The sequence below is a fragment of the Salmo salar genome, chromosome ssa06 (genome assembly GCF_905237065.1).
Source record: "Salmo salar chromosome ssa06, Ssal_v3.1, whole genome shotgun sequence".
Taxonomy (NCBI): Eukaryota; Metazoa; Chordata; class Actinopteri; order Salmoniformes; family Salmonidae; genus Salmo; species Salmo salar.
In genome coordinates, this window is record NC_059447.1 from 18,919,371 (window position 1) to 18,944,077 (window position 24,707).

Sequence of the window (24,707 nt, forward strand, 5' to 3'; positions counted from 1 at the left end):
TGTACTGTACTGCTTACCCTGCTCTTTACATACCCAGCTAGCCAGCCAGGACTGTACTGCTGACCCTGCTCTTTACATACCCAGCTAGCCAGCCAGGACTGTACTGCTGACCCTGCTCTTTACATACCCAGCTAGCCAGCCAGGACTGTACTGCTGACCCTGCTCTTTACATACCCAGCTAGCCAGCCAGGACTGTACTGCTGACCCTGCTCTTTACATACCCAGCTAGCCAGCCAGGACTGTACTGCTGACCCTGCTCTTTACATACCCAGCTAGCCAGCCAGGACTGTACTGCTGACCCTGCTCTTTACATACCCAGCTAGCCAGCCAGGACTGTACTGTACTGCTAACCCTGCTCTTTACATACCCAGCTAGCCAGCCAGGACTGTACTGTACTGCTGACCCTGCTCTTTACATACCCAGCTAGCCAGCCAGGACTGTACTGCTGACCCTGCTCTTTACATACCCAGCTAGCCAGCCAGGACTGTACTGTACTGCTGACCCTGCTCCTTACATACCCAGCTAGCCAGCCAGGACTGTACTGTACTGCTGACCCTGCTCTTTACATACCCAGCTAGCCAGCCAGGACTGTACTGTACTGCTGACCCTGCTCTTTACATACCCAGCTAGCCAGCCAGGACTGTACTGTACTGCTGACCCTGCTCTTTACATACCCAGCTAGCCAGCCAGGACTGTACTGTACTGCTGACCCTGCTCTTTACATACCCTAGCTACCCAGCCAGGACTGTACTGCTGACCCTGCTCTTTACATACCCAGCTAGCCAGCCAGGACTGTACTGTACTGCTAACCCTGCTCCTTACATACCCAGCTAGCCAGCCAGGACTGTACTGTACTGCTGACCCTGCTCCTTACATACCCAGCTAGCCAGCCAGGACTGTACTGTACTGCTGACCCTGCTCTTTACATACCCAGCTAGCCAGCCAGGACTGTACTGACTGACCCTGCTCTTTACATACCCAGCTAGCCAGCCAGGACTGTACTGCTAACCCTGCTCTTTACATACCCAGCTAGCCAGCCAGGACTGTACTGTACTGCTGACCCTGCTCTTTACATACCCAGCTAGCCAGCCAGGACTGTACTGACTGACCCTACTCTTTACATACCCAGCTAGCCAGCCAGGACTGTACTGTGCTGACCCTGCTCTTTACATACCCAGCTAGCCAGCCAGGACTGTACTGTACTGCTGACCCTGCTCTTTACATACCCAGCTAGCCAGACAGGACTGTACTGCTGACCCTGCTCTTTACATACCCAGCTAGCCAGCCAGGACTGTACTGCTGACCCTGCTCTTTACATACCCAGCTAGCCAGCCAGGACTGTACTGCTGACCCTGCTCTTTACATACCCAGCTAGCCAGCCAGGACTGTACTGCTGACCCTGCTCTTTACATACCCAGCTAGCCAGCCAGCACTGTACTGTACTGCTGACCCTGCTCTTTACATACCCAGCTAGCCAGCCAGGACTGTACTGCTAACCCTGCTCTTTACATACCCAGCTAGCCAGCCAGGACTGTACTGTACTGCTGACCCTGCTCTTTACATACCCAGCTAGCCAGCCAGGACTGTACTGTCTAACCCTGCTCTTTACATACCCAGCTAGCCAGCCAGGACTGTACTGTACTGCTGACCCTGCTCTTTACATACCCAGCTAGCCAGCCAGGACTGTACTGCTAACCCTGCTCTTTACATACCCAGCTAGCCAGCCAGCACTGTACTGCTGACCCTGCTCTTTACATACCCAGCTAGCCAGCCAGGACTGTACTGTTCTGACCCTGCTCTTTACATACCCAGCTAGCCAGCCAGGACTGTACTGTCTAACCCTGCTCTTTACATACCCAGCTAGCCAGCCAGCACTGTACTGCTGACCCTGCTCTTTACATACCCAGCTAGCCAGCCAGGACTGTACTGCTGACCCTGCTCTTTACATACCCAGCTAGCCAGCCAGGACTGTACTGTACTGCTGACCCTGCTCTTTACATACCCAGCTAGCCAGCCAGGACTGTACTGTACTGCTGACCCTGCTCTTTACATACCCAGCTAGCCAGCCAGGACTGTACTGCTGACCCTGCTCTTTACATACCCAGCTAGCCAGCCAGGACTGTACTGTACTGCTGACCCTGCTCTTTACATACCCAGCTAGCCAGCCAGGACTGTACTGTACTGCTGACCCTGCTCCTTACATACCCAGCTAGCCAGCCAGGACTGTACTGTACTGCTGACCCTGCTCTTTACATACCCAGCTAGCCAGCCAGGACTGTACTGGCTGACCCTGCTCTTTACATACCCAGCTAGCCAGCCAGGACTGTACTGCTAACCCTGCTCTTTACATACCCAGCTAGCCAGCCAACTGTACTGTACTGCTGACCCTGCTCCTTACATACCCAGCTAGCCAGCCAGGACTGTACTGTACTGCTGACCCTGCTCTTTACATACCCAGCTAGCCAGCCAGGACTGTACTGCTGACCCTGCTCTTTACATACCCAGCTAGCCAGCCAGGACTGTACTGTACTGCTGACCCTGCTCTTTACATACCCAGCTAGCCAGCCAGGACTGTACTGCTGACCCTGCTCTTTACATACCCAGCTAGCCAGCCAGGACTGTACTGCTGACCCTGCTCTTTACATACCCAGCTAGCCAGCCAGGACTGTACTGCTTCCCTTCAGTACCCACAGAGACTAACTTCTGATGATCTTTATTGAGACAGACAGACCAGGGACCAGAAGGTCTGTCTCCATCTGTGTCCATCGTGCTCTGGCTTGACCCCTGCTAGAGGAGGGTAGAGAGGGGGGCTCCGTTTCCCCTCCTGTCTGTCTGTCACCGGGACCCTGACCCTCTTTGAAATGTTGGAATCTCAGTGCTTTAAAGGGGGTTGGGGGGGGGCAGTGGTTGGTAACAGGGTGGGGGCTCCACTTTGCACTCTTCCACACAGTGAGTGTTATTCTTTTTTTAAACAGGTTGCCCCAATGTGTCTTTTCTGAAATGACCAGGGGGGTGAGGGGGGACTGTGGAGTCAGCTAGGGGGGGGTCAACCCAGACACGCAGGAGTCAGGAGAAATTAGTATTTTATTATCATCATCAACCCCTCCAGAGGAAATTCTTCTGAGCCCCTCAGGGGGGGTTATGGGTACGGGTGACTCATTGCAGCCAGCAGTGTGAGTGCATGTGTGAAAATAGCCCCCTCCGACTTCGCAGCCAGAGAAATGTTATTTTAATATCAAAGGTAAACTAAATGTGGGACACCAGAGGAGAGGAAGGGGAGGAAAGAGCTGCTCTGGTCTTTTACTTTTCCTCTTTTTCCACTGAGACATTAGGGATGTTGTTCTCTCTCTCCCTTTATCTCTCCGTCTCTGTGTCTCTCTCTGTCTGTCTGTCTGTCTGTCTGTCTGTCTGTCTGTCTGTCTGTCTGTCTGTCTGTCTGTCTCTCTGTCTGTCGCACTGTCTGTGTCGCTCTCTCTGTCTGTGTCTCCCTCTCTCTCTCTCTCTCTCTGTCTGTCTATGTGTCTCTCTCTCTCTCTGTCTGTGTGTCTCTCTCTCTCTCTGTCTGTGTGTCTCTCTCTCTCTCTCCATCTGTGTGTGTCTCTCTCTCTCTCCGTCTGTGTGCTCTCTCTCTCCGTCTGTGTGTCTCTCTCTCTCCGTCTGTGTGTCTCTCTCTCTCTCTGTCTGTGTGTGTCTCTCTCTCTGTCTGTGTGTCTCTCTCTCTCTCTCTGTCTGTGTGTCTCTCTCTCTCTCTGTCTGTGTGTCTCTCTCTGTCTGTGTGTCTCTCTCTGTCTGTGTGTCTCTCTCTGTCTGTGTGTCTCTCTCTGTCTGTGTGTCTCTCTCTCTCTCTCAGTCTGTGTGTCTCTCTCTCTCTCTCAGTCTGTGTGTCTCTCTCTCTCTCTCTCTCCGTCTGTGTGTCTCTCTCTCTCTCTCCGTCTGTGTGTCTCTCTCTCTCTCTCCGTCTGTGTGTCTCTCTCTGTCTGTGTGTCTCTCTCTCTCTCTCCGTCTGTGTGTCTCTCTCTGTCTGTGTGTCTCTCTCTGTCTGTGTGTCTCTCTCTGTCTGTGTGTCTCTCTCTGTCTGTGTGTCTCTCTCTGTCTGTGTGTCTCTCTCTCTCGGTCTGTGTGTCTCTCTCTCTCCGTCTGTGTGTCTCTCTCTCTCTCCGTCTGTGTGTCTCTCTCTCTCTCCGTCTGTGTGTCTCTCTCTCTCTCCGTCTGTGTGTCTCTCTCTCTCTCCGTCTGTGTGTCTCTCTCTCTCTGTCTGTGTGTCTCTCTCTCTCCGTCTGTCTCTCTCTGTATCTCTCTCCCGTTGGGGGGGGGGGGTTACGAGAGGACTCTAGCAGTTGAAATTAAATGAAAGGTTGGTGAAAACAACATGTGCCTTGCTCAGTGGCCGTTAGTGGAGTCAGTATTTTGTGATGTACTCAAAGGTGAACGCCCTGACCTCACAGCACAGTAATCCCTATAAAAGCTTTACAACAGTCCCGATAGAAAAAAATGCATCTTATCTTAATAATCTTTCACTTTATGGAACCTTTCACTGTAAACAGTTTTAGGGTCAAAACTAAGTGCCTCAGAAAGGGTACTGTTTCATCTCTCTGTCTATATGCCAACTTCACCAGACCTGGCTGGAGACTCAAATATAACAGAGCAAACATCTCAACCCATTGAGATGTGAACCATCATAAGTTACCCCTAACCACAGACCATTCATGTGGATAATGATCTGATCCTGGACCAGTAGTTATGGCATTTACCTTTTCCCCCAATTCCCAACCCATAGGTCATATCCATAGGTCAAGGGTCATAAACTCACCTGCTGGTACTCTTGGCAGACTTCTGGTTGGACCAGCGTATCAGCGATCTTCTGGAGGTGTGGTTTCAAGAGGTCCCCGGAGCAGCCCCCCAGCACAGCAGCCAGGACCATGAGGGGGGTGTGGGGGGAGGAGGAGGAGGAGGGGGTCTCCAAGTGGACCAGGAGCAGCTTGAGGAAGACCTCGGGGCTAACAAAGGTCCCCAGCAGCTTGGCAGACCTCAGACACTGCAGAGAGAGAGAGAGGAGAGAATACTATAGTTTATGGAATGATTTGCCAATATTAGAGAGTGTATTTCATGCCAATAACGCACATTGAATTGATAGAGAGAGCAAAGATTAGCGAGAGAGCAGAGACCAATACTAGAGAGAACGAGAGAATGAAATAGAAAGAAAGAGGACAAAAGAAAGAATTCAACGTAACAGAAGACCACGTAATTCATAATCCATTATCATCCAGTGGATCAGAGGAACCATCAAAGGCTTCCTCTTGGGGCAGATGCATCCCAAGTCCTTAGGCCCAGCCCAGCCTAACTATCTCAGGGCTATAAGACACATATATCACTATTCACTGCTGTCTATTCTAAGGCCAGCAGGTGTGTCCTCTCCTCTCATGACATGACCATCAAGATCAAGCCATTCACCACAGCAGCTCTGAAACATCTGTTTCTGGGTGGAAAGAATGTCAATGGAAATAGGCCATGAGCATGACAATAACGGAAATAACTTGAAGGAAGAAAGGCCATTAGTACGGTGAGCAGTTTGTTAAAATGGCACCCAAATGATGCATCAGTCTACGGCTTGTTTCACAAAGATCTGTCAAGTGATGAACTGAAGTAGCCAACACACAGGTACTGTATACTGGATCTGTAGAGCAGATTTCTACCACCATCTTCTTTATTTAACCTCTCTTGGGTAGGAGGCAGTATTTTGACGTCAGGATGAAGGGCCTGTTTGGCCCTGTCCGGGGGTATCATCGGATGGGGCCACAGTGTCTTCTGATCCCTCCTGTCTCAGCCTCCAGTATTTATGCTGCAGTAGTTTATGTGTCGGGGGGCTAGGGTCAGTCTGTTACATCTGGAGTATTTCTCTTGTCTTATCCGGTGTCCTGTGTGAATTTAAATATGCTCTCTCTAATTCTCTCTTTCTGTCTTTCTCTCGGAGGACCTGAGCCCTAGGACCATGCCTCAGGACTACCTGGTATGATGACTCCTTGCTGTCCCCAGTCCACCTGGCCGTGCTGCTGCTCCAGTTTCAACTGTTCTGCCTGCGGCTATGGAACCCTGACCTGTTCACCGGACGTGCTTGTTGCACCCTCGACAACTACTATGATTATTATTATTTGACCATGCTGGTCATTTATGAACATTTTAACATCTTGACCATGTTCTGTTATAATATCCACCCTGCACAGCCAGAAGAGGACTGGCCACCCGTCATAGCCTGGTTCCTCTCTAGGTTTCTTCCTAGGTTTTGGGCCTTTCTAGGGAGTTTTTCCTAGGGAGTTTTTCCTAGCCACCGTGCTTCTTTCACATGCTTTGCTTGCTGTTTGGGGTTTTAGGCTGGGTTTCTGTACAGCACTTTGAGATATCAGCTGATGTACGAAGGGCTATATAAAAATAAATTTGATTGATTTGATTGATTGAAGAAGGTGCCCAGAGTAAACTGCCTGCTACTCAGTCCCAAAAGCTAAGATATACATATTATTAGTAGATTTGGATAGAAAACACTCTGAAGTTTCTAAAACTCTTTGAATGATGTCTGTGAGTATAACAGAACTCATATGGCAGGCAAAAACCTGAGGAAAAATCCAACCAGGAAGTGTGGAAATCTGAGGTTTGTAGTTTTTCAAGTGATTCCCTATCCAATATACAGTGTCTGTGGGGTCATTTTGCACTTCCTAAGGCTTCTACTAGATGTCAACAGTCTTTAGAATGTTGTTTCATGCTTCTACTGTGAATGGGGAGAGAATAAGAGGTCTTGGAATCAGATGACTGAGAAAATGACATGAGCTCAGTGGCGCGCACTCCCGTGAGAGTTAGCGGTGTTCCTTTTCTTTTTTGAAGACAAAGGAATCGTCGAGTTGGAATATTATGGAAGATTTATGATAAAAACATCCTAAAGATTGATTCTATACATCGTTTGACATGTTTCTACGAACTGTAATATAACTTTTTTGACTTTTAGTCTGAATTTACTGCGCGAGCACAGTGGATTTGGATTACTCGACTGAACGCGCGAACAAAATGGAGGTATTTGGTGTAAATTGATGTGCTCATTCACCGGACGTTTTGGGAGGCAAAACATTTCTGAACATTACACAACAATGTAAAATGGGTTTTTTGGATATAAATATGAACTTTATCGAGCAAAACATACATGTATTGTGTAACATGAAGTCCTATGAGTGCCAACTGATGAAGATCATCAAAGGTTAGTGATTAATTTTAGCTGTATTTCTGGTTTTTGTTGACGCCTCTCCTTGCTTTGAAAATGGCAGTGTGGTTTTTCTTGTCTAGGTGCTGTCCTAACATAATCTAATGCTATGCTTTCACCGTAAAGCCTTTTTGAAATCGGACAGTGTGGTTGGATTAATGAGAAGATTATCTTTAAAATGGTGTATAATACTTGTATGTGTGAGAAATTTGAATTATGAGATTTTTGTTGTTTTGAATTTGGCGCTCTGCTATTTCACTGGCTGTTGGCGAGGTGGGACGCTACCTACCGTCCCACATACCCTAGAGAAGTTAACCTTTATTCATCCAGGTTAGTCTAAACGGAGATTAGATGTGTTTAACAAGAGAGACAAGATCCAAGAAAGAGCTCACCAGCTGCAATAGCAACACAATCATCCAACCATTAGGCCTACCACTATCATCCAACCATTAGGCCTACCACACTCATCCAACCATTAGACCTACCACTATCATCCAACCATTAGGCCTACCACTATCATCCAACCATTAGGCAACCACTATCATCCAACCATTAGGCCTACCACTATATTCCAACTATTAGGCCTACCACTATCATTCAACCATTAGGCCTACCACTATCATCCAACCATTACGCCTACCACTATCATCCAGCCATTAGACCTACCACTATCATCCAACCATTAGGCCTACCACTATCATCCAACCATTAGGCCTACCACTATAATCCAACCATGAGGCATACCACTACCATCCAACCATTAGACCTACCACTATCATCCAACCATTAGACCTACCACTATCATCCAACCATTAGACCTACCACTATCATCCAACCATTAGACCTACCACTATAATCCCACCACAATCATCCAACCATTAGACCTACCACTATCATCCACCACAATCATCCAACCATCAGACCTACCACTATCATCCCAACACAGTCATCCAACCATTAGACCTACCACCATCATCCAACCACTATCATCCAACTATTAGGCCCACCACTATCATCCAACCATTATCATCCAACCATTAGGCCTACGACTATCATCCAACCATTAGACCTACCACTATCATCCAACCATTAGGCCTACCACTATCATCCCACCACAATCATCCAACCATTAGACCTACCACTATCATCCCACCACAATCATCCAACCATTAGGCCTACCACTATCATCCCACCACAATCATCCAACCATTAGGCCTACCACTATCATCCAACCATTCGATTTACCACTATCATCCAATCATTAGGCTTACCACTATCATCCATCCATTAGGCCTACCACTATCATCCAACCATTAGATTTACCACTATCATCCAACCATTAGGCCTACCACTATCATCCAACCATTAGACCTACCACTATCATCCAACCACTATCATCCAACTATTAGACCTACCACTATCATACAACCATTAGGCCTACCACTCTCATCCAACCATTAGGCCTACCACTCTCATCCAACCATTAGGCCTACCACTCTCATCCAACCATTAGGCCTACCACTATCATCCAACCATTAGGCCTATGACTATCATCCAACCACTATCATCCAGCCATAGACCTACCACTACCATCCAGCCATTAGACCTACCACTATCATCCAACCATTAGGCCTACCACTATCATCCAACCATGAGGCATACCACTATCATCCAACCATTAGGGCTACCACTATCATCCAACCATTAGGCCTACAACTATCATCCAACCATTAGGCCTACCACTATCATCCAACCATTAGGCCTACCACTATCATCCAACCATTAGGCCTACCACTATCATCCAACCATTAGGCCTATGACTATCATCCAACCATTAGGCCTATGACTATCATCCAACCACTATCATCCAACCATTAGGCCTACTACTATCATCCAACCATTAGGCATTCCACTATCATCCAACCATTAGGCCTATGACTATCATCCAACCATTAGGCCTATGAATATCATCCAACCATTAGGCCTATGACTATCATCCAACCACTATCATCCAACCATTAGGCCTACCACTATCATCCAATCATTAGACCTACCACTTTCATCCAACCACTATCATCCAACCATTAGGTCTACAACTATCATAAAACCACTATCATCCAACCATTAGGCCTTCCACGATCATCCAACCATTAGACTTACCACTATCATCCAACCATTAGGCCTAGCACTATCATCCAACCATTAGACCTACCACTATCATCCCACCACTATCATCCCACCATTAAGCCTTCCACGATCATCCAACCATTAGACCTACCACTATCATCCAACCATTAGACCTACCACTATCATCCAACCATTAGGCCTACCACTATCATACAACCATTAGGCCTACCACTATCATCCAACCATTAGACCTACCACTATCATCCAAACATTAGACCTACCACTATCATCCCACCATTAGACCTACCACTATCATCCTACCACAATCATCCAACCATTAGACCTACCACTATCATCCCACCAGTCATCCAACCATTAGACCTACCACTATCATCCAACCATTAGACCTAGCACTATCATCCAACCATTAGGCCTACCACTATCATCCAACCATTAGGCCTACCACTATCATCCAACCATTAGGCCTACCACTATCATCCAACCATTAGGCCTACCACTATCATCCAACCATTAGGCCTACCACTATCATCCAACCATTAGGCCTACCACTATCATCCAACCATTAGGTCTACCACTATCATCCAACCATTAGGCCTACCACTATCATCCAACCATTAGGCCTACCACTATCATCCAACCATTAGGCCTACCACTATCATCCAACCATTAGGCCTACCACTATCATCCAACCATTAGGTCTACCACTATCATCCAACCATTAGGTCTACCACTATCATCCAACCATTAGGCCTACCACTAACATCCAACCATTAGGCCTACCACTATCATCCAACCATTAGACCTACCACTATCATCCCACCACTATCATCCAACCATTAGACTTACCACTATCATCCAACCATTAGGCCTACCACTATCATCCAACCATTAGGCCTACCACTATCATCCCACCACGATCATCCAACCATTAGACCTACCACTATCATCCCACCACTATCATCCAACTATTAGGACTACCACTTCCTGACCTGACCACCCCCCCAGGATGAGATAAAGGTCAGTGCTATCCAGAATCCTAACCTTAACCCCTACCTTAACCATTTTACATTTAATTTCCAATGGTGTAGGGACTTCCCATTGGATTACATAGAACACGTAGTGATATCATGTGTCTCTATGTCTCGACCACTCACGTTGGTGACCACGTCGCTCTCGGGGTCGGTGCAGGCGCGGTACAGCGTGGAGAGCAGCAGCTGCAGGTGCTGGGTGCAGTGGTCCTCAGCATGCAGCAGCAGAGCATACAGGAGCTGGGCCGTCTTGACCCGCGTGCCCGCCACCCAGTCAACCACGTCGCGGGCCAGCGCCGGCAGCAGGTTGGACAGGTTCCTCACCACCAGTTCCCTGCAGCCCAGGCCCGGACGCGCAACTGAGGGGGGAGAGGGGGGGGGGGGTTAGAAAGTGCATGAAAATGTCTACATCTATTAGCCTACTAAAAAGCACACAAATGGACCAATTAAGATTTACATCTAAGTCTGCGTTTGCACCAATTATGGGCAAAAGATCTGATCTGAATGATTGGTCAAAAGACCAATAATTTGGCAAAAGATCAGAATTGGGCTGTCTGAGTAAACACTTACACAAGCAGCCTATACATCTACAAGTGCTAATAAGTTAACTGTGTTGTAACTGTGTTCTCCTATTTCTAACTATGTAATAGAGATAGAACAACTGTTCCATAGCCCTCTGGCCCAGTTATGCTGATGGAGCATTTTACAAGATTTCTTTTCGACAAAAAACACTTCAGTAGGCAAGAAGGGAACATCATTTGTTGGGTGTTTTCTGCTGTCACAGTGATACTGCTGATGGAGAGAGAGGACTGCATCTTACTCTACAGTCTAAGTCCCATTTTCCAGACATGTACTTTTTGGTTTTACGATTGAGATTTCCTCTCCGTGGGACTTGTCAGAGCAAGTGGAACACATTTTTAAATGAATAGCCTCCACATGTTTCATCCCTCTCTCCCGCCTTCCCTCCCTCTCTCTCTCTCTCCCTCCCTCCCGCCTTCCCTCTCTCTCTCTCTCTCGCCTTCCCTCCCTCTCTCTCGCCTTCCCTCCCTCCCTCCCTCTCTCTCTCCCGCCTTCCCTCCCTCCCTCTCTCTCTCCCGCGTTCCCTCCCTCCTTCCCTCTCTCCCACCTTCCCTCCCTCCCTCTCTCCTTCCCTCTCTCCCGCCTTCCCTCCCTCCCGCCTTCCCTCTCTCCCGCCTTCCCTCCCTCTCACTTTCCTTCAGTATCCAATGAGCAGGTCTCCCTCCCTCCCTCGTGAACAGGTCTCCCTCTCTTTCTATTTGTCTTTCGCAGGCTGATAATGAGAGGGGAAGAGGGTGATCAATCCTACAGAATCACACAGGACAAGACAAGCCGTTTCTGGTTGTGTCCCAGTTGTCTGACACTGACCTGTTCAGACAGGAGGGGGCCGTGTTGGATTTATGACTGGCAGGGAGAGAGACTCATCCAGTATCCATCAGCATTATCACCATGTGGAGCTGTAGACTGACCCAGATCTGCACTACACAACCAGACGGTCATGTTCATTAGGCACCAAACGGATGAAAACTGACTAAAACAGAAAGGGACTATATGGACTTGTCTTATCAGTTGCAAAATGTTTAATGTTGCATGCCCTAATGAACATAACCCAGGACGCATATGGGTACCCAACACTTAGCCTACCTATGGCCAGCATCCAGAGTGATCACGTTCATGTTCAAACTCATCCTTAGCCCCGGGCCTGGGTTCTACCCTCGCCATCGCAGCAGCACCTTCCTACAGTATATCTGAGGCAGCTACGCTGTCATTATTACTGCAGCCTGCCTGTCAGACACTGGGTTAAAGCCACTGCACCTGCATAGTGGAACTTCCCTTTTAATAAACCCTTCATCATTGTAATCATCACCCTTAATTGAATTTTTATCATTAACTTAACTCAACATACCCCTATGGATTAAATCAACGGACAGACATATAGGGGGAGTAAAACATTAACAAGGTGAGATTGGGACAGTGGAATCATTTATCCTTCATGCATACAGGCCAGCCCATTGAAATTCAACCATCTTTTAAGAGGCGAGAGACCTGATTAAGATGCAGTGCACACTTCAACCACAGGTTATTGCCTGGTCCCATATCTGTTTGTGTCGTCTTGCCAACTCTTAGGGTCATTGAGTACGGTTACATGCACACAAAAATAGGATTATTGTGAAGTCAGATCAATATAATAGCTCCATTTAAATGTTTACATGCTTTGCAAGAAGAACGATGTCCCTAATAAGCCTGTTTACATGGACACATCTGAAATCAGGCTACCTGATGGCACTCAGATAAATGCAGAAAATGGCCAATCAAAATAAACGTTCTACCACAGCGACCATGTTATTTCTGTGATGCCTATTTGATTCTGAATTCCGACATAACGTTTGTGGGAAAACTACTTTCTAAGATGCATATTTTCAGTTTTTCCAAACTCACTTCACTAGCGCAACAGATAGAAGCTTGCACTGCTCGTACTAGCACGTTCAGATCTAATACGCCGCTGTAAAACTCTGATGAAGACCTTTACATGTCCTCAGAATTCTAAAGATTGCTCAGAAAACCAGGTGTTTTCATCAGCGTATGCTTACTTCCATGTTGACCTTGCACCGATTAAGATAAGTAGAGTAAGGTGTTTACAATTGACATGACTTATGCCATACTCAGCCTACTGCCATAACCAGATTAATATCAAATTATTAGTGTGCATGTAAACATACTCATTGTCACATCTTGACATAAACTGATCTGGGACCAGGCTAATGTGGTGAGTGCGTGTGACCGTCATAGAAACAAACTGCCTTCCCAGTGTAGCCTACGGCAGGGTTGCTGCTCTAGATAAAGGCCTGCTGTCTGTCTTCACCTGCTGAGTGGGATGGAAAGTCAGACAGGACAGACAGGACATCACCTCTCCTTCCTGAACCCAGCAGGGATATGAACAGATGAAGGGCTTCCTCATTCTTCACTACAGTGCTGACAGACATTATTAATAGGTGGTAATAAGCACTTGGGGAGGCAACACAGGCTGGGTGTTGTCCCTCCAATGGCCTGCCCTTACAGCTTCTCACACAGGGGTGGGGTGGTGCGTGAGTGGGGTAGTCATGAGTGTGTGTGTGTGTGCCAGAAAGAGAGTGAGTGTGTGCGCGTGCATGAGTGCGTAAAAGGGGAGTAGGGGGAGGTGGGCAACAGCCCTGCAGGATGCACGTGTGTGTGTGTGAGAGAGAAAGTGTGTGTGTGAGAGAGAGAGAGTGAAAGTGTGTGTGTGAGAGAGAGATAGAGAGAGAGAGTGAGTGTAAGGGGGAGGTGGGCACCAGCCTTTCAGGATGCACGTGTGTGTGTGTGAGAGAGAAAGTGTGTGTGAGAGAGAGAGAGAGAGAGAGAGAGAGAGAGAGAGAGAGAGAGAGAGAGAGAGAGAGAGAGAGAGGTGGGCACCAGCCCTGCAGAAAACCCCTCTAGTCTCCACCCAGCCTGCACACCACATCCACACGTAAGTCTTAGTAATGAGGGTGTTAGGGGGCAGAGTGCCGACAATAATCGGCTATTAGTCAAGCACTGTGTCATAGGAGAGCCTTGTATGATTGACGGAGCAGATCTAATGACATAACACATAACCTGTAGAATACGTAACCCGCAGGCCAATAGAGATGACTAATATATGGAGGCTTGGAACTCCACCATGACTAAGCACTCTTGGGGAAAAGGGTAAGCACAGTTGGTTTATGGTCGTAGCTCATAAGTATTTATTTTTTTCCCCGGCCAAATCTAAAGGAATAATTCAAGGATATGTATAAAAGTTGTCTGCTCAAAGACAGACAAGGCAGTACTTCGTATTACAGAAAACTAATCATTTAAACCTAGTCCCAACAAAGCTAAAAAAAAATATCCTGTTCCCTTCTTTCCCTTGATTAAAATATAATTAAGACCCCATGATGTGAATAACTGAATATTTAACGAGTCTGTATAAAAAAAATATTACAATGAAATCAATGCAAGAGAAGAGCAAATTATCCCACGCACAGAGGTGCAGATGATGACTTACTAAAGCTTGGAATTCAAACTGACATGCTCCATTTCACCATGGTATCAGTTTGTATTTCAGGCTACAGCAACTAGGACACACAGACAGGAATGTGAGAATCCTGCAATATTACAGCAAGCAGAAGTACAACTGAAGAAATGAAGCATATTGGGGATGGATAGATAGGCTAGATGGATCATTGACAGCACAGCATCCCTCCCCAGCCCCTACAGCCCTCTCTCCATGCCCAGACTGCTCTGACATCAATCATCGATAGATCCATCATGCCCTCAGAAGACAGTTCTTCTTATTAATAAAGGCAGCTGAATCCCACGCTGCGTCTGACCTACTTTCAGAGGAAGGAGTACATAACTAGATCGGTGGAGGAGGAGGTGGCTGTACAGAGGCCACAACAACAAATCACACGGTTTACACTGGCTGGTGTTCTTCAGGCTGTATCAATGCACTGATGAACTTTCTTCTTCATTATTGTAATCAAGACAACACACTGCATGGGACAGTAACTAACTAACCTTTCCTCAATGGGCTACATTCACTGAAGGCCTTGTATCTCTCTGCAGGAGACAAAATCCAATATATTTCTTTAGTGATTTGTTTTTCTTGTCTAGCCTTCTTTGTGTGAGAAACTTAACCCTGTAAATACTTTTTTTTTTGCACCAACCAAAGATCCTGTATTCACTTTCTATGTCAATTGAGCGGCACAATGGTACATTGTTGTTTCGGGCCTCCGAGTGGTGCAGTGGTCTTAAGGCACTGCATCGCAGTACTAGCTGTGCCACTAGAGATTCTGGGTTCGAGTCCAGGCTCTGTCATAGCCGGCCGCGACCGGGAGACCCATGGGGTGGCGCACAATTGGCCCAGCGTCGTCTGGGTTAGGGGAGGGTTTGACCGGCAGAGATGTCCTTGTCCCATTGGGCACTAGCGACTCCTGTGGTGGACCGGGCCCAATGCACGCTGACACGGTCGCCAGGTTCACTGTGTTTCCTCTGACACATTGGTGCGGCTGGCTTCCGGGTTAAGTGGGCATTCTGTCAAGAAGCAGTGCGGTTGGGTTGTGTTTCGGAAGACACACGGCTCTTGACCTTCGCCTCTCCCGAGTCCGTACGGGAGTTGCAGCGATGAGACAAGACTGTAACTACCAATTGCATACCACAAAATTGGGGCCAAAAAGGGGTAAAAAATAAAATAACAAAATGGTACATTGTTTCATCTCTGCAGTAGTAGTGATGGAGTTCACTCACCTCCAGCAGGGTAGAGGTCAGGTGGGGTCAGGAGAAAGTCCATCTTGTCCTTTAGGTCATCCTCATTCTCCTGCTCCCACAGAGCGCCTGTCTGCCTCCACAGGTCAGCAGCTCGTTGACTGGAAGGGAGAGAGAGACAAATATAATGATAATGCATGTCCATCCCTGCCACGGCGGACCCAGGATTCAAACCCACGCCATAACCACGCAATGTACAAACAACACAAAAGCCCAGCCTTGTTGGCTGCTACTATTCCCTCTGTCACACCAAACCTACTGTATAAGTAGGTATCTACAGTAATCTGCACAAGCAACCCGGATACAGTATGTGCGTATTTGTGGCTGCATATTTCCTAGGTCTGAGTGAGTGAATGGGTGGTATCAAAGGCAGGGTGGTTAAGGACTGGGTCAGTCTTTTGAATTAAAGGCAGTCAATTCAGGAAGTAAACTCAAATTACAATTCAAAATTGGAAAAAACTGCATCTATTTTCAAGGAGTAGATGCTATTTATTTCAAAAGTTTAAAACAAATTGAATTTTGAATTAAAATCACTTCCTGAATTGACTGCCTTCAATTCGAATTGAGCCCAGCCCTGTACAATAGGTACCTAATCTCTGGGATGTCATCGCTGAGGCTACTCAGTAGGAGGGGGATGAGCTTGTGGAAGTAGGAGTATCTGTCTCGCAGGTGGAGCAGCCAGTCACCAACAACCACAGTCACAGCTTTTCTCACCTGGAGGAGAGAGAAGTGGGATGAAACGAAACATTTGTTTCAGTTTCTTAAATGAGGAAAACACCTTGTATGGTACTGTAGTAACTAAGGGGTTCTCAAAGTTTTTTGCCTCCCTTCTAGCACTGGGGAACATCCCGAGCCCCCCTGCGCACGCACCACATCTATTTCTATGGACACAAGTACTGTTCATGACACAAACTGTTAACACCCCCCATGTTGGTGTAGAAAATGTTGCAGGTTTAAAGCTTATTTCCTACAATTATACACATTTTGTCATGGGGTGCAAAGAAAATGTTGCCGTTTTAAAGCAAATGTTCTTGCAATTCTATACATTCTGCCATGTCTAATGTGTATTCATGTGATATTTGAGTGAAAATTACAACAATATCTATGGGGCTAAAAAAGCGAAATAAAAAACGTTAGCTGACATGGGCTAGTTGATCTGGATATTTCTGACAAGTTATAAATAGCTCTAAGTTATGCAATGACTAACATGACAAGAGGAACTGATGAAGTACTACCCAATATTGAAAATGTACCTTGTGCATTCTACTATTACAACTTTCAAGAGTGAGTTTAAAGCCGGACTGACTACGTTTAAAAAAAATCTAAATCCATCTTATATATATATATTAATTTTTTTAATTGGGGGGGACCCCCGCCAACCCCTCACATGCCCCACAGTTTGGGAACCACTGTAGTAACTGTTGGTGTAAAAGAAAAGCAGCCTTTATTGATGTTGGATTGATTAGATTGATCAGTTTGTTTATTTTGGTAAGAAACATTTATACCACATTTATCTAACAAGGAAAATAATAATCTAGATTAACTCAGTAATAACAGAATTAGTCTAATCATTAACACTAAATGTCACTAGGAGTATTTGAGAATTATCTGCCAGATTTGACAGAATTAGTCTAATAATCTAATCATTAACACTGTCACTAGGAGTAGTTGATCTTTATCTGATTTGACAGAGCCAACCTGTGGTGAGTCGTCAAACAGCCTCTGTGCCAGGTGAGAGAGCACATCGTCCACGTTCTTCCCCGTGCCGTACTGGATGACCGCTCCAGTGGCCTCGATGGTGGACACACGCACACGGGAATGCTGATGGGAGACGGTCTGCATCAGGGGCTTGACCAGGCTCTCTGCCTGCATGTGGAAATGTTCTGGGGATAGAGAGAGAGAAGCATTTCAAACCAGATGAATGCAAGGTGACTGTCACTTCATGCCACAGTATAAATTAGGGTACGTTTTCCTGAATCTTATCAATACATTCAATGGTTATACATGTATTCAGAGAGACCATACATAGCTAGCTCTGTAGGGCATGCAAATCACAGAGAAACAAATTATTTTGTTTTTGTCCCATTGTCTTTATTTCTAATAACTTAATAAATAATTTATATTTATATTAAATGACAACCTGGTAGAGCGTTGGAGTGTGTACAAAATAACTTAGAGCCACAAAAAACAACCACTCTGACACAGCTTGGTCAGGTGTCCATGCAATGTGCAACCATGGCAACCCTATAAGATCAACTTTACCTAACACAGCTAGCTAGCTAACTAGTTAGCCTAATGTGTGGGCTAACAAGAATACACACAGTATATTCTCAAGCATCTTACCTGTTCTCAAGCATCTTACCTGGTACACTTTTTGCAAAATGAACAGTGCATTTGCAACTCTCTCTTTTGACGTCTGGGAAAGGGTCGACAATAGTTCTCTGCAATATCTTCATCATATCGTCGAGGTAGGGAGCTAGGTGCCTGCCACACACCTCCACTGTGAGAGTCAGAACCTCCACCATGGACAGCCTAAGTTCCTCCGCGGGCTCCAGGATCTCTTTCCCGCCGAGCCGCTGCGTCAAAGCGGGCATAAGATAAGGCAACGAATCCTCCGGTTGAGGAACACACCGAATAAAATCTCCAAGCATGTGTATGGCAGTCTCTCTGCATCTTTCCATAGGATCTGACAGGCATTTCAGGAGCGACTTCAGCAGACACGTAAAAACCTCCTGCAACACGCCGCTCGAAAGCCCTTTATCAATAGTTTCTCTTCTGATTGCTTCAAGCGCTCGTTTTCTTGTGGTTTTGCTATCTTCGTTGAGACAGTTTAGATGTCGAGCAAGCGCTCTCAAAACTTCAGAAGCAGCACGTTCTTCTCCGGGCGCCATAGTTGTTTCCATTTTCACTGTTGATATGGCAACGGTCAGCGTTGAGACAAACATACTTGCTTTACGATAACTCTAATTCAAACCTTGAAAACTTTATTGACAACTATTGCAGGTCCATGCAATGCAGTGGAAATTAATCTACATCTATGGAATAAATATTTGACATAATGTATTTTTGTTACAAAAAGTCATTGATGTGTATGTTGAATAGCATGATGAAATAGATATATCTTATAATATAAATAGTATCACTTATACCATAACAATATAATAACTATAGTATAACAGAGTTGGAAAATTGTGCTTTAATATCACATTCTTCTTTAGGTTAGGATTATGACATTTTATAAAGTCTGTCAGTAACACAATTTGGCAGAGCCCAATGATGGACTTCGTATCACAGCCTCATAACTAAGCCTCATAACTAATGGGCAGAAAATTGTATTTTGGTGCTTTCTCTGCATGAGCAGGTCAGGAACAGGTGAGGTCTGTCAGTGTCGTCTGTCAGAGAACCTTTTCTCTGTCTGATACTGCTGAGAAAAACAAACAAACACCTGCCCTCTTCTTATGAAACTGGTGTATTGATCATGACACGATGATGTGGACATCCACATAAGGAACGCCACGGCACATAATTATTTAAACATTTCAAATTTGTAAAAGGATTGTAAGCTTGTTGCTGGCCTCGTGAGTTGCTTTGCGGCTGAATAAAAAGTGACAGATTGACGTCATTGAGACAGACGCAGAGCGAGCCCCAGCGGAAGAAGCAACCGAGCAGCGGCAGAGCATCTTCTCTAGCTAGAGTAACCTACCTTGCAAACAACATCCGTAGCCAAGAACCTCTGATCATCCCCGGAAAATAACGGTAAGAACCAGAATGCCACAACGAATATCTTATCTGGCAAAACCTCAACGTGTTGACGTATTTATCAGCAAATGAAACTACGCTTGAATATTGCTTTTTTGTTTAGACATGGTTGTGATTTGGTTGTCATCTTGTGTGAGAGACATGAAAGATAGACTCGTGCCCGGAAACACTTAAACAGGTGCTCTAGTAATGCTACTTAGGAAACATTTGATTTTCACAGAAAATGATATAATAGCTAGCTTGCCAATTTTAAATGTTAGACATTGAGGCCAATGATAAGCTAGCTGCCTTACAGTCATCTTCCATGGAAATATGGAGGTTATGGGTTTATGATAGCTAGCTAACGTTAGCCTACCTAGTTTAGGTTTTAAGCTTGCTAGCTAGCTATGTAGAAGCTAGTTTCAGAGGCTAGCTACAGTAACACATCAACCGTGATGTTTCCTTGTAATTTAAATAGCGGAAGTGAATTTGCGGAGGCTTTGTTTAGCTATCTCTGTCCCTAATCTGACTGTCTTTACATATTATTCCATGACAGGCTACCTTGTTGTCAGAAGCTATTACATATTTTAAAAACCACATGATTTGAGAATGCATCCTTTATTTGACAGTGTTGCTGATGTGGGCTAGGCTATGTAAAGGTGTAAATAGATTGAGGTGACACTAAACAATATGCTCCTCTAGATAGTGTGACTGTAACTACATTGTAACTATGCATTACACCTGCAACAGGTACTGAAGTATGATTTGATCATGTCAAGGTATTGCTTTGATAACCTAGTATGCTAAGTGTCTGTGGTCATCAACAAGCCGTATTAATTGATAGGCCTCTGTCTATTGTAGTTTGGAGATCCAGCCCCTATCACATTTAAAGAAAATGAAAACTGACAGACAGACAGACACACAAACAACCAGGGGCTGATATTTCTCCTCATTCTGACAACTTCTCCTCTTCTCCCCTACTCTTCTTTCTCTAACTCTCACTCTCTCTTTTCTCTCTTTATCTCTCTCTCTCTCTCTTCCATTCTCTTCTTCTCTTCATCGTTTCCTCTTCTCCCCTCCCCTCCACTCCTCTTATCTCCTCTGTCCTCTCCCTACATCTTTTCTCCTCTCCTCTTCTCAACTCTTCTCATCTCCTCTTTTCCCTTCTCCCCTCCTCCTCTTTCCATCTCTCCCCTCCCCCTCCCCGCCCCCTCTCCCTCTCCTCTTCTCTTCTCAACTCTTCTCATCTCCTCTTTTCCCTTCTCCCCTCCTCCTCTTTCCATCTCTCGTCTCCCCCTCCCCGCCCCCTCTCCCTCTCCTCTCCTCTTCTCTCCCCTTCTCCCTGTGTCTGCTCTTCCATCCTCTCCTCTTTCCACCTCTCCTCTCTTCTCCTCCCCTCTCCTCTCCCCTCCTCTTCTCTCCTTCTTTTCTCCCTTCATCTCCTCTCTCCTCAACCACCCCTCCTCTCCCCCTCTCTGCAGATAAACCAGATAAATAACATGGCCACCTCCTCCTCCCCTAATCTGGAAGAAGATGAGAGTCTGAAGGGCTGTGAAGTGTTCGTGCAGAAGCACAACATCCAGCAGATCCTCAAAGAGTGCATTGTCAACTTGTGCATCGCCAAGCCTGAGCGTCCTATGAAATTCCTGCGGGAGCACTTTGAAAAGCTGGAGAAGGTTTGTGAATTTCCCTAAAGCTCCCCTTATTTGCGACCTAAAGCTCCCTTTAAATTTTTACTGCATTCCTTCTTTGAAAATGCATTTTTATCAACAATAATATTTGTTGTTTATGACTATCTCTTTAGTTTTTTCGTCAATAGTGTCATTGTGAATGTATGTCAGTAATGTTTTGCTTATGTGTGAATCATTTCTGTTGAATTGCACTCTGCAGAAAAGCAAGGATTTGCTATCAACGTATTGACATGTAGTACACAAATGAACTGGAATTGAGCTGAGTAGAAGCTATTATTGTTGTTTCATTTCATTGACGTTGATCTTTTTTCATTAGCCGATAGTCTGTTACATCAGAATACATGAGAAAGGAGACTCTGTTATACCCATGTTTTCTTGTCATATCCTCAGTATATTTGTAAATAAATAGCCTAGGGGTAGCCTAGCTGTCAGTTTCATGATAATACTACATTTGTCTAATTGAGCTTTCAACTCTCCACACAATGGTAGGGTACATTAGCTGAGGGCCTGGGAGCATTAGGGGCACAGAGACAGGGACAGTCTGTGCCCCATCCACAGACACACAAGCTGTGTTGTATGGACATTGTCTATCCATGTCACGCCCTGACCATAGAGAGCCCTTGGTTCTCTATGGTGTAGTAGGTCAGGGCGTGACTAGGGGGTGTTCTAGTTAAAATGTTCTATGTTGGTGTTTTGTATGGTTCCCAATTAGAGGCAGCTGGTAATCGTTGCCTCTAATTGGGATCATATTTAGGTAGCCATTTTTCCCATCTGTGTTTGTGGGATATTGTTTTGTGTATGTGCTAGTTGCACCACTTATGTTATGTTTTGTTGTTGGTTTATTTGAATTTTTTGGGGAAGTTTCGCTTTATTAAAAGATGTGGAACTCAACACACGCTGCGCCTTGGTCCCGTCCTTATTATGAACGTAAAAATCCACAAGTGTCTGTGGGACAGACAGACAGAGAATGACCTGTTACTGTCTGGTGCCTGGACTGACAGATTACGGAATAGAACTACAGAATGGTGTGAATGTCTCAGAGGTTAGTGAAAAGAGGGGATAGAAGAGGAAATAAAGGAGGGAATCTCTCTCTCTGAATGTATTAGCTCTGGCTGGCACCTCCGTAGCGAGATGCGTTTTAGATGAGCCCAGCTGGTGCGTATATTCAACCTCTGGAGCCTTCAGCCCAGCCCAGGGTCCTGTCAAAACTCTTTGAGAAGTTAGGATTGTTAATTATTTATTTCACACACGCCATGTTGAGGATTTAGCAATGGCTGAATTATAGGCTACGTTAAAGGGAAATGTAACAACAATTCTACTTCATATTCTTCATCTCCAGCACCACTCCAACATCAACATATGTGAAAATGATGCGTTTCTATGTTTTGTAGTAATAAAGACAGAGGAAAATAAACCAATTAGTAAACAATTATCTCCCTCTATCTTTTTTTAACATTTGCCTTTAAGGGAGCTTTTTTTTCTATAGAATAGAATCAAATCAAATCAAATTTATTTATATAGCCCTTCGTACATCAGCTGATATCTCAAAGTGCTGTACAGAAACCCAGCCTAAAACCCCAAACAGCAAGCAATGCATGTGAAAGAAGCACGGTGGCTAGGAAAAACTCCCTAGGAAAAACTCCCTAGAAAGGCCAAAAACCTAGGAAGAAACCTAGAGAGGAACCAGGCTATGAGGGGTGGCCAGTCCTCTTCTGGCTGTGCAGGGTGGATATTATAACAGAACATGGTCAAGATGTTAAAATGTTAAAATGTTCATAAATGACCAGCATGGTCAAATAATAATAATCATAGTAGTTGTCGAGGGTGCAACAAGCACGTCCGGTGAACAGGTCAGGGTTCCATAGAGTATCTTTTATTTTTCCTAGAGGTTTTGGTTGTGGTGTTGCACTTTCTCCGTTCACTACATTTGTGTCAAGTTCGATTGACTTTATTCCCATGACTTTCTTTGTAGTAGATGTGTAGGCCTAAGTGGTATTGGATTTGGTTAGAATACCCTGAATCTCAATCAGGTGTTTTCTTTATGACTGTTTTTCAACTGTTGGTACGCTAAGTTTTAGTCTATTACGGAACTGTCCACAGAGAGGCCTGAGGTGTCATCTGATGTGTTTGAATACAATGGGCTCTCAGAGAAAGGAATAGACCACAGTGTTGTCTGGTACACTGAAACGTGGTAAACCCAATAGCCCATGGTGACTGTAGGTCTACAACAGAAGGAGTGATTGTGTGACAGGATCAGATACAGAAAGGGGATGAGGTAGGTGAGGACTGAGAAGTGAGCCTAGGGTTGGTTTTGCAGTCTACTCCCGTCAATGCAGCGTGTGTGTGTGTGTGTGTGTGTGTGTGTACGTTCGCGTCCGTAAGGGGTGATTATCCCAGTGTGAATTTATGGGAGTCATGATACTGATGATACTTTACTGTGTGTTGGTTCACACACCACTATCTGATGATTCCTCTGACCCAGTTGCATTGTTAAGGCGATGTAGTGTTGAGTTCCTCAGTAGGGTCTAAACCCCTCAGACTTCTAAAATGCTCAGTAGCCTTTATATTTCCCTTCTAGTCATTTATCTGAGACAAGTCTTCCGCAGCAGCTTAAAATAAACACATTGAATACATGGAACAACCAACACATGACTCAAGCACAGTAAGTAAACGCTTCTTCAATGCATTCTTTGGTTTTTGCCCTAACAATACACAGCTGATTTAAATAATCAACTAATCATCTAGCTTTGATCATTTGAATCAGCTGTGTAGTGTAAGGGCAAAAACCAAAACGTGGAGCCCGAGGACCGAGTTTGGGAAACGCTCCTTTAAACCTAGTCCTGGACTAAAAAGCATGGTCAGACTTAATCTGTGTCCGAAAAGCCAGTCCTTAGTGTTAGTTAGTTATAGTCACTGTGTTGGAATAGAGTGGTCGCTGGAACTCCGAGTTCAATTACACAATGGCTTTAAAAGAAGGCCTCGTTCCGGTCCAGAAATCACCATAGGTTTTTGCTCTACAACGGCTGTAGCTGTAACTAATCCTGTGTATCCTCCATCCTCCTGTGTTGTGATATTATAGAGGATTACCCAGGCCAGGGAGCGTGCAGCACACAGCATGTGTCACAGGGATTGTAATCCAGCTCTTTCATTCATTTTCCAGATTATTATGGTTGGCCTACCCACAGTACTTTATGCTGGGTTTTTATGCGTGATAATTTACAGTTCAGAGGTGTGTGTTTGTGTATGTGTCTCTGTATGTGTGTGAGTGTGTGCACGGTACACATGTGCGTATCTGCGTATATGCACGTGTGTGTGTGTCTCTGTGCGTACCTGTGTATGTGCACGTGTGTGGGGGATGGTGCCCCTGTCCTAGCTGCAGTGCTAGCCCCAGCAGGTTTCTGTTGTCAAGGAGACCCTGGAGCATAGTGTGAAACAGAGTGTTGCTGGTCTGGTAGGGCTGAATCTAGAGGGAGACAAAATGCTGCAGAGAGAGAGAGTGTAAAGTTCAAATGCTAATCGGATCACTTAGGCTTTACCATGACA

The 24,707-nt window shown here is 45.5% G+C and overlaps 1 protein-coding gene and 1 long non-coding RNA gene across 2 annotated transcripts in view; one reads left to right on the plus strand and one right to left on the minus strand.

Moving 5' to 3' along the window:
• LOC106593056 (dynein axonemal assembly factor 5) overlaps window positions 1-18,645 on the minus strand; it is an 81,030-nt gene extending 62,385 nt beyond the window's left edge. Inside the window, exons 1-6 of the mRNA XM_045719881.1 lie at window positions 18,098-18,645; window positions 17,434-17,618; window positions 16,325-16,449; window positions 15,718-15,836; window positions 10,546-10,778; window positions 4,811-5,035 (exon numbers count right to left, since the gene is read on the minus strand). Of these exons, the coding sequence (XP_045575837.1) occupies window positions 4,811-5,035; window positions 10,546-10,778; window positions 15,718-15,836; window positions 16,325-16,449; window positions 17,434-17,618; window positions 18,098-18,638 (1,428 nt within the window). The 5' untranslated portion in view covers window positions 18,639-18,645. The remainder of the gene's footprint in view (window positions 1-4,810; window positions 5,036-10,545; window positions 10,779-15,717; window positions 15,837-16,324; window positions 16,450-17,433; window positions 17,619-18,097) is intronic.
• Window positions 18,646-19,295: 650 nt separating this feature from the next.
• Window positions 19,296-24,707, plus strand: part of LOC106606484 (cAMP-dependent protein kinase type I-beta regulatory subunit) — a 231,754-nt gene continuing 226,342 nt past the window's right edge. Inside the window, exons 1-2 of the long non-coding RNA XR_006770161.1 lie at window positions 19,296-19,491; window positions 20,955-21,149. This is a non-coding gene — a long non-coding RNA (cAMP-dependent protein kinase type I-beta regulatory subunit). The remainder of the gene's footprint in view (window positions 19,492-20,954; window positions 21,150-24,707) is intronic.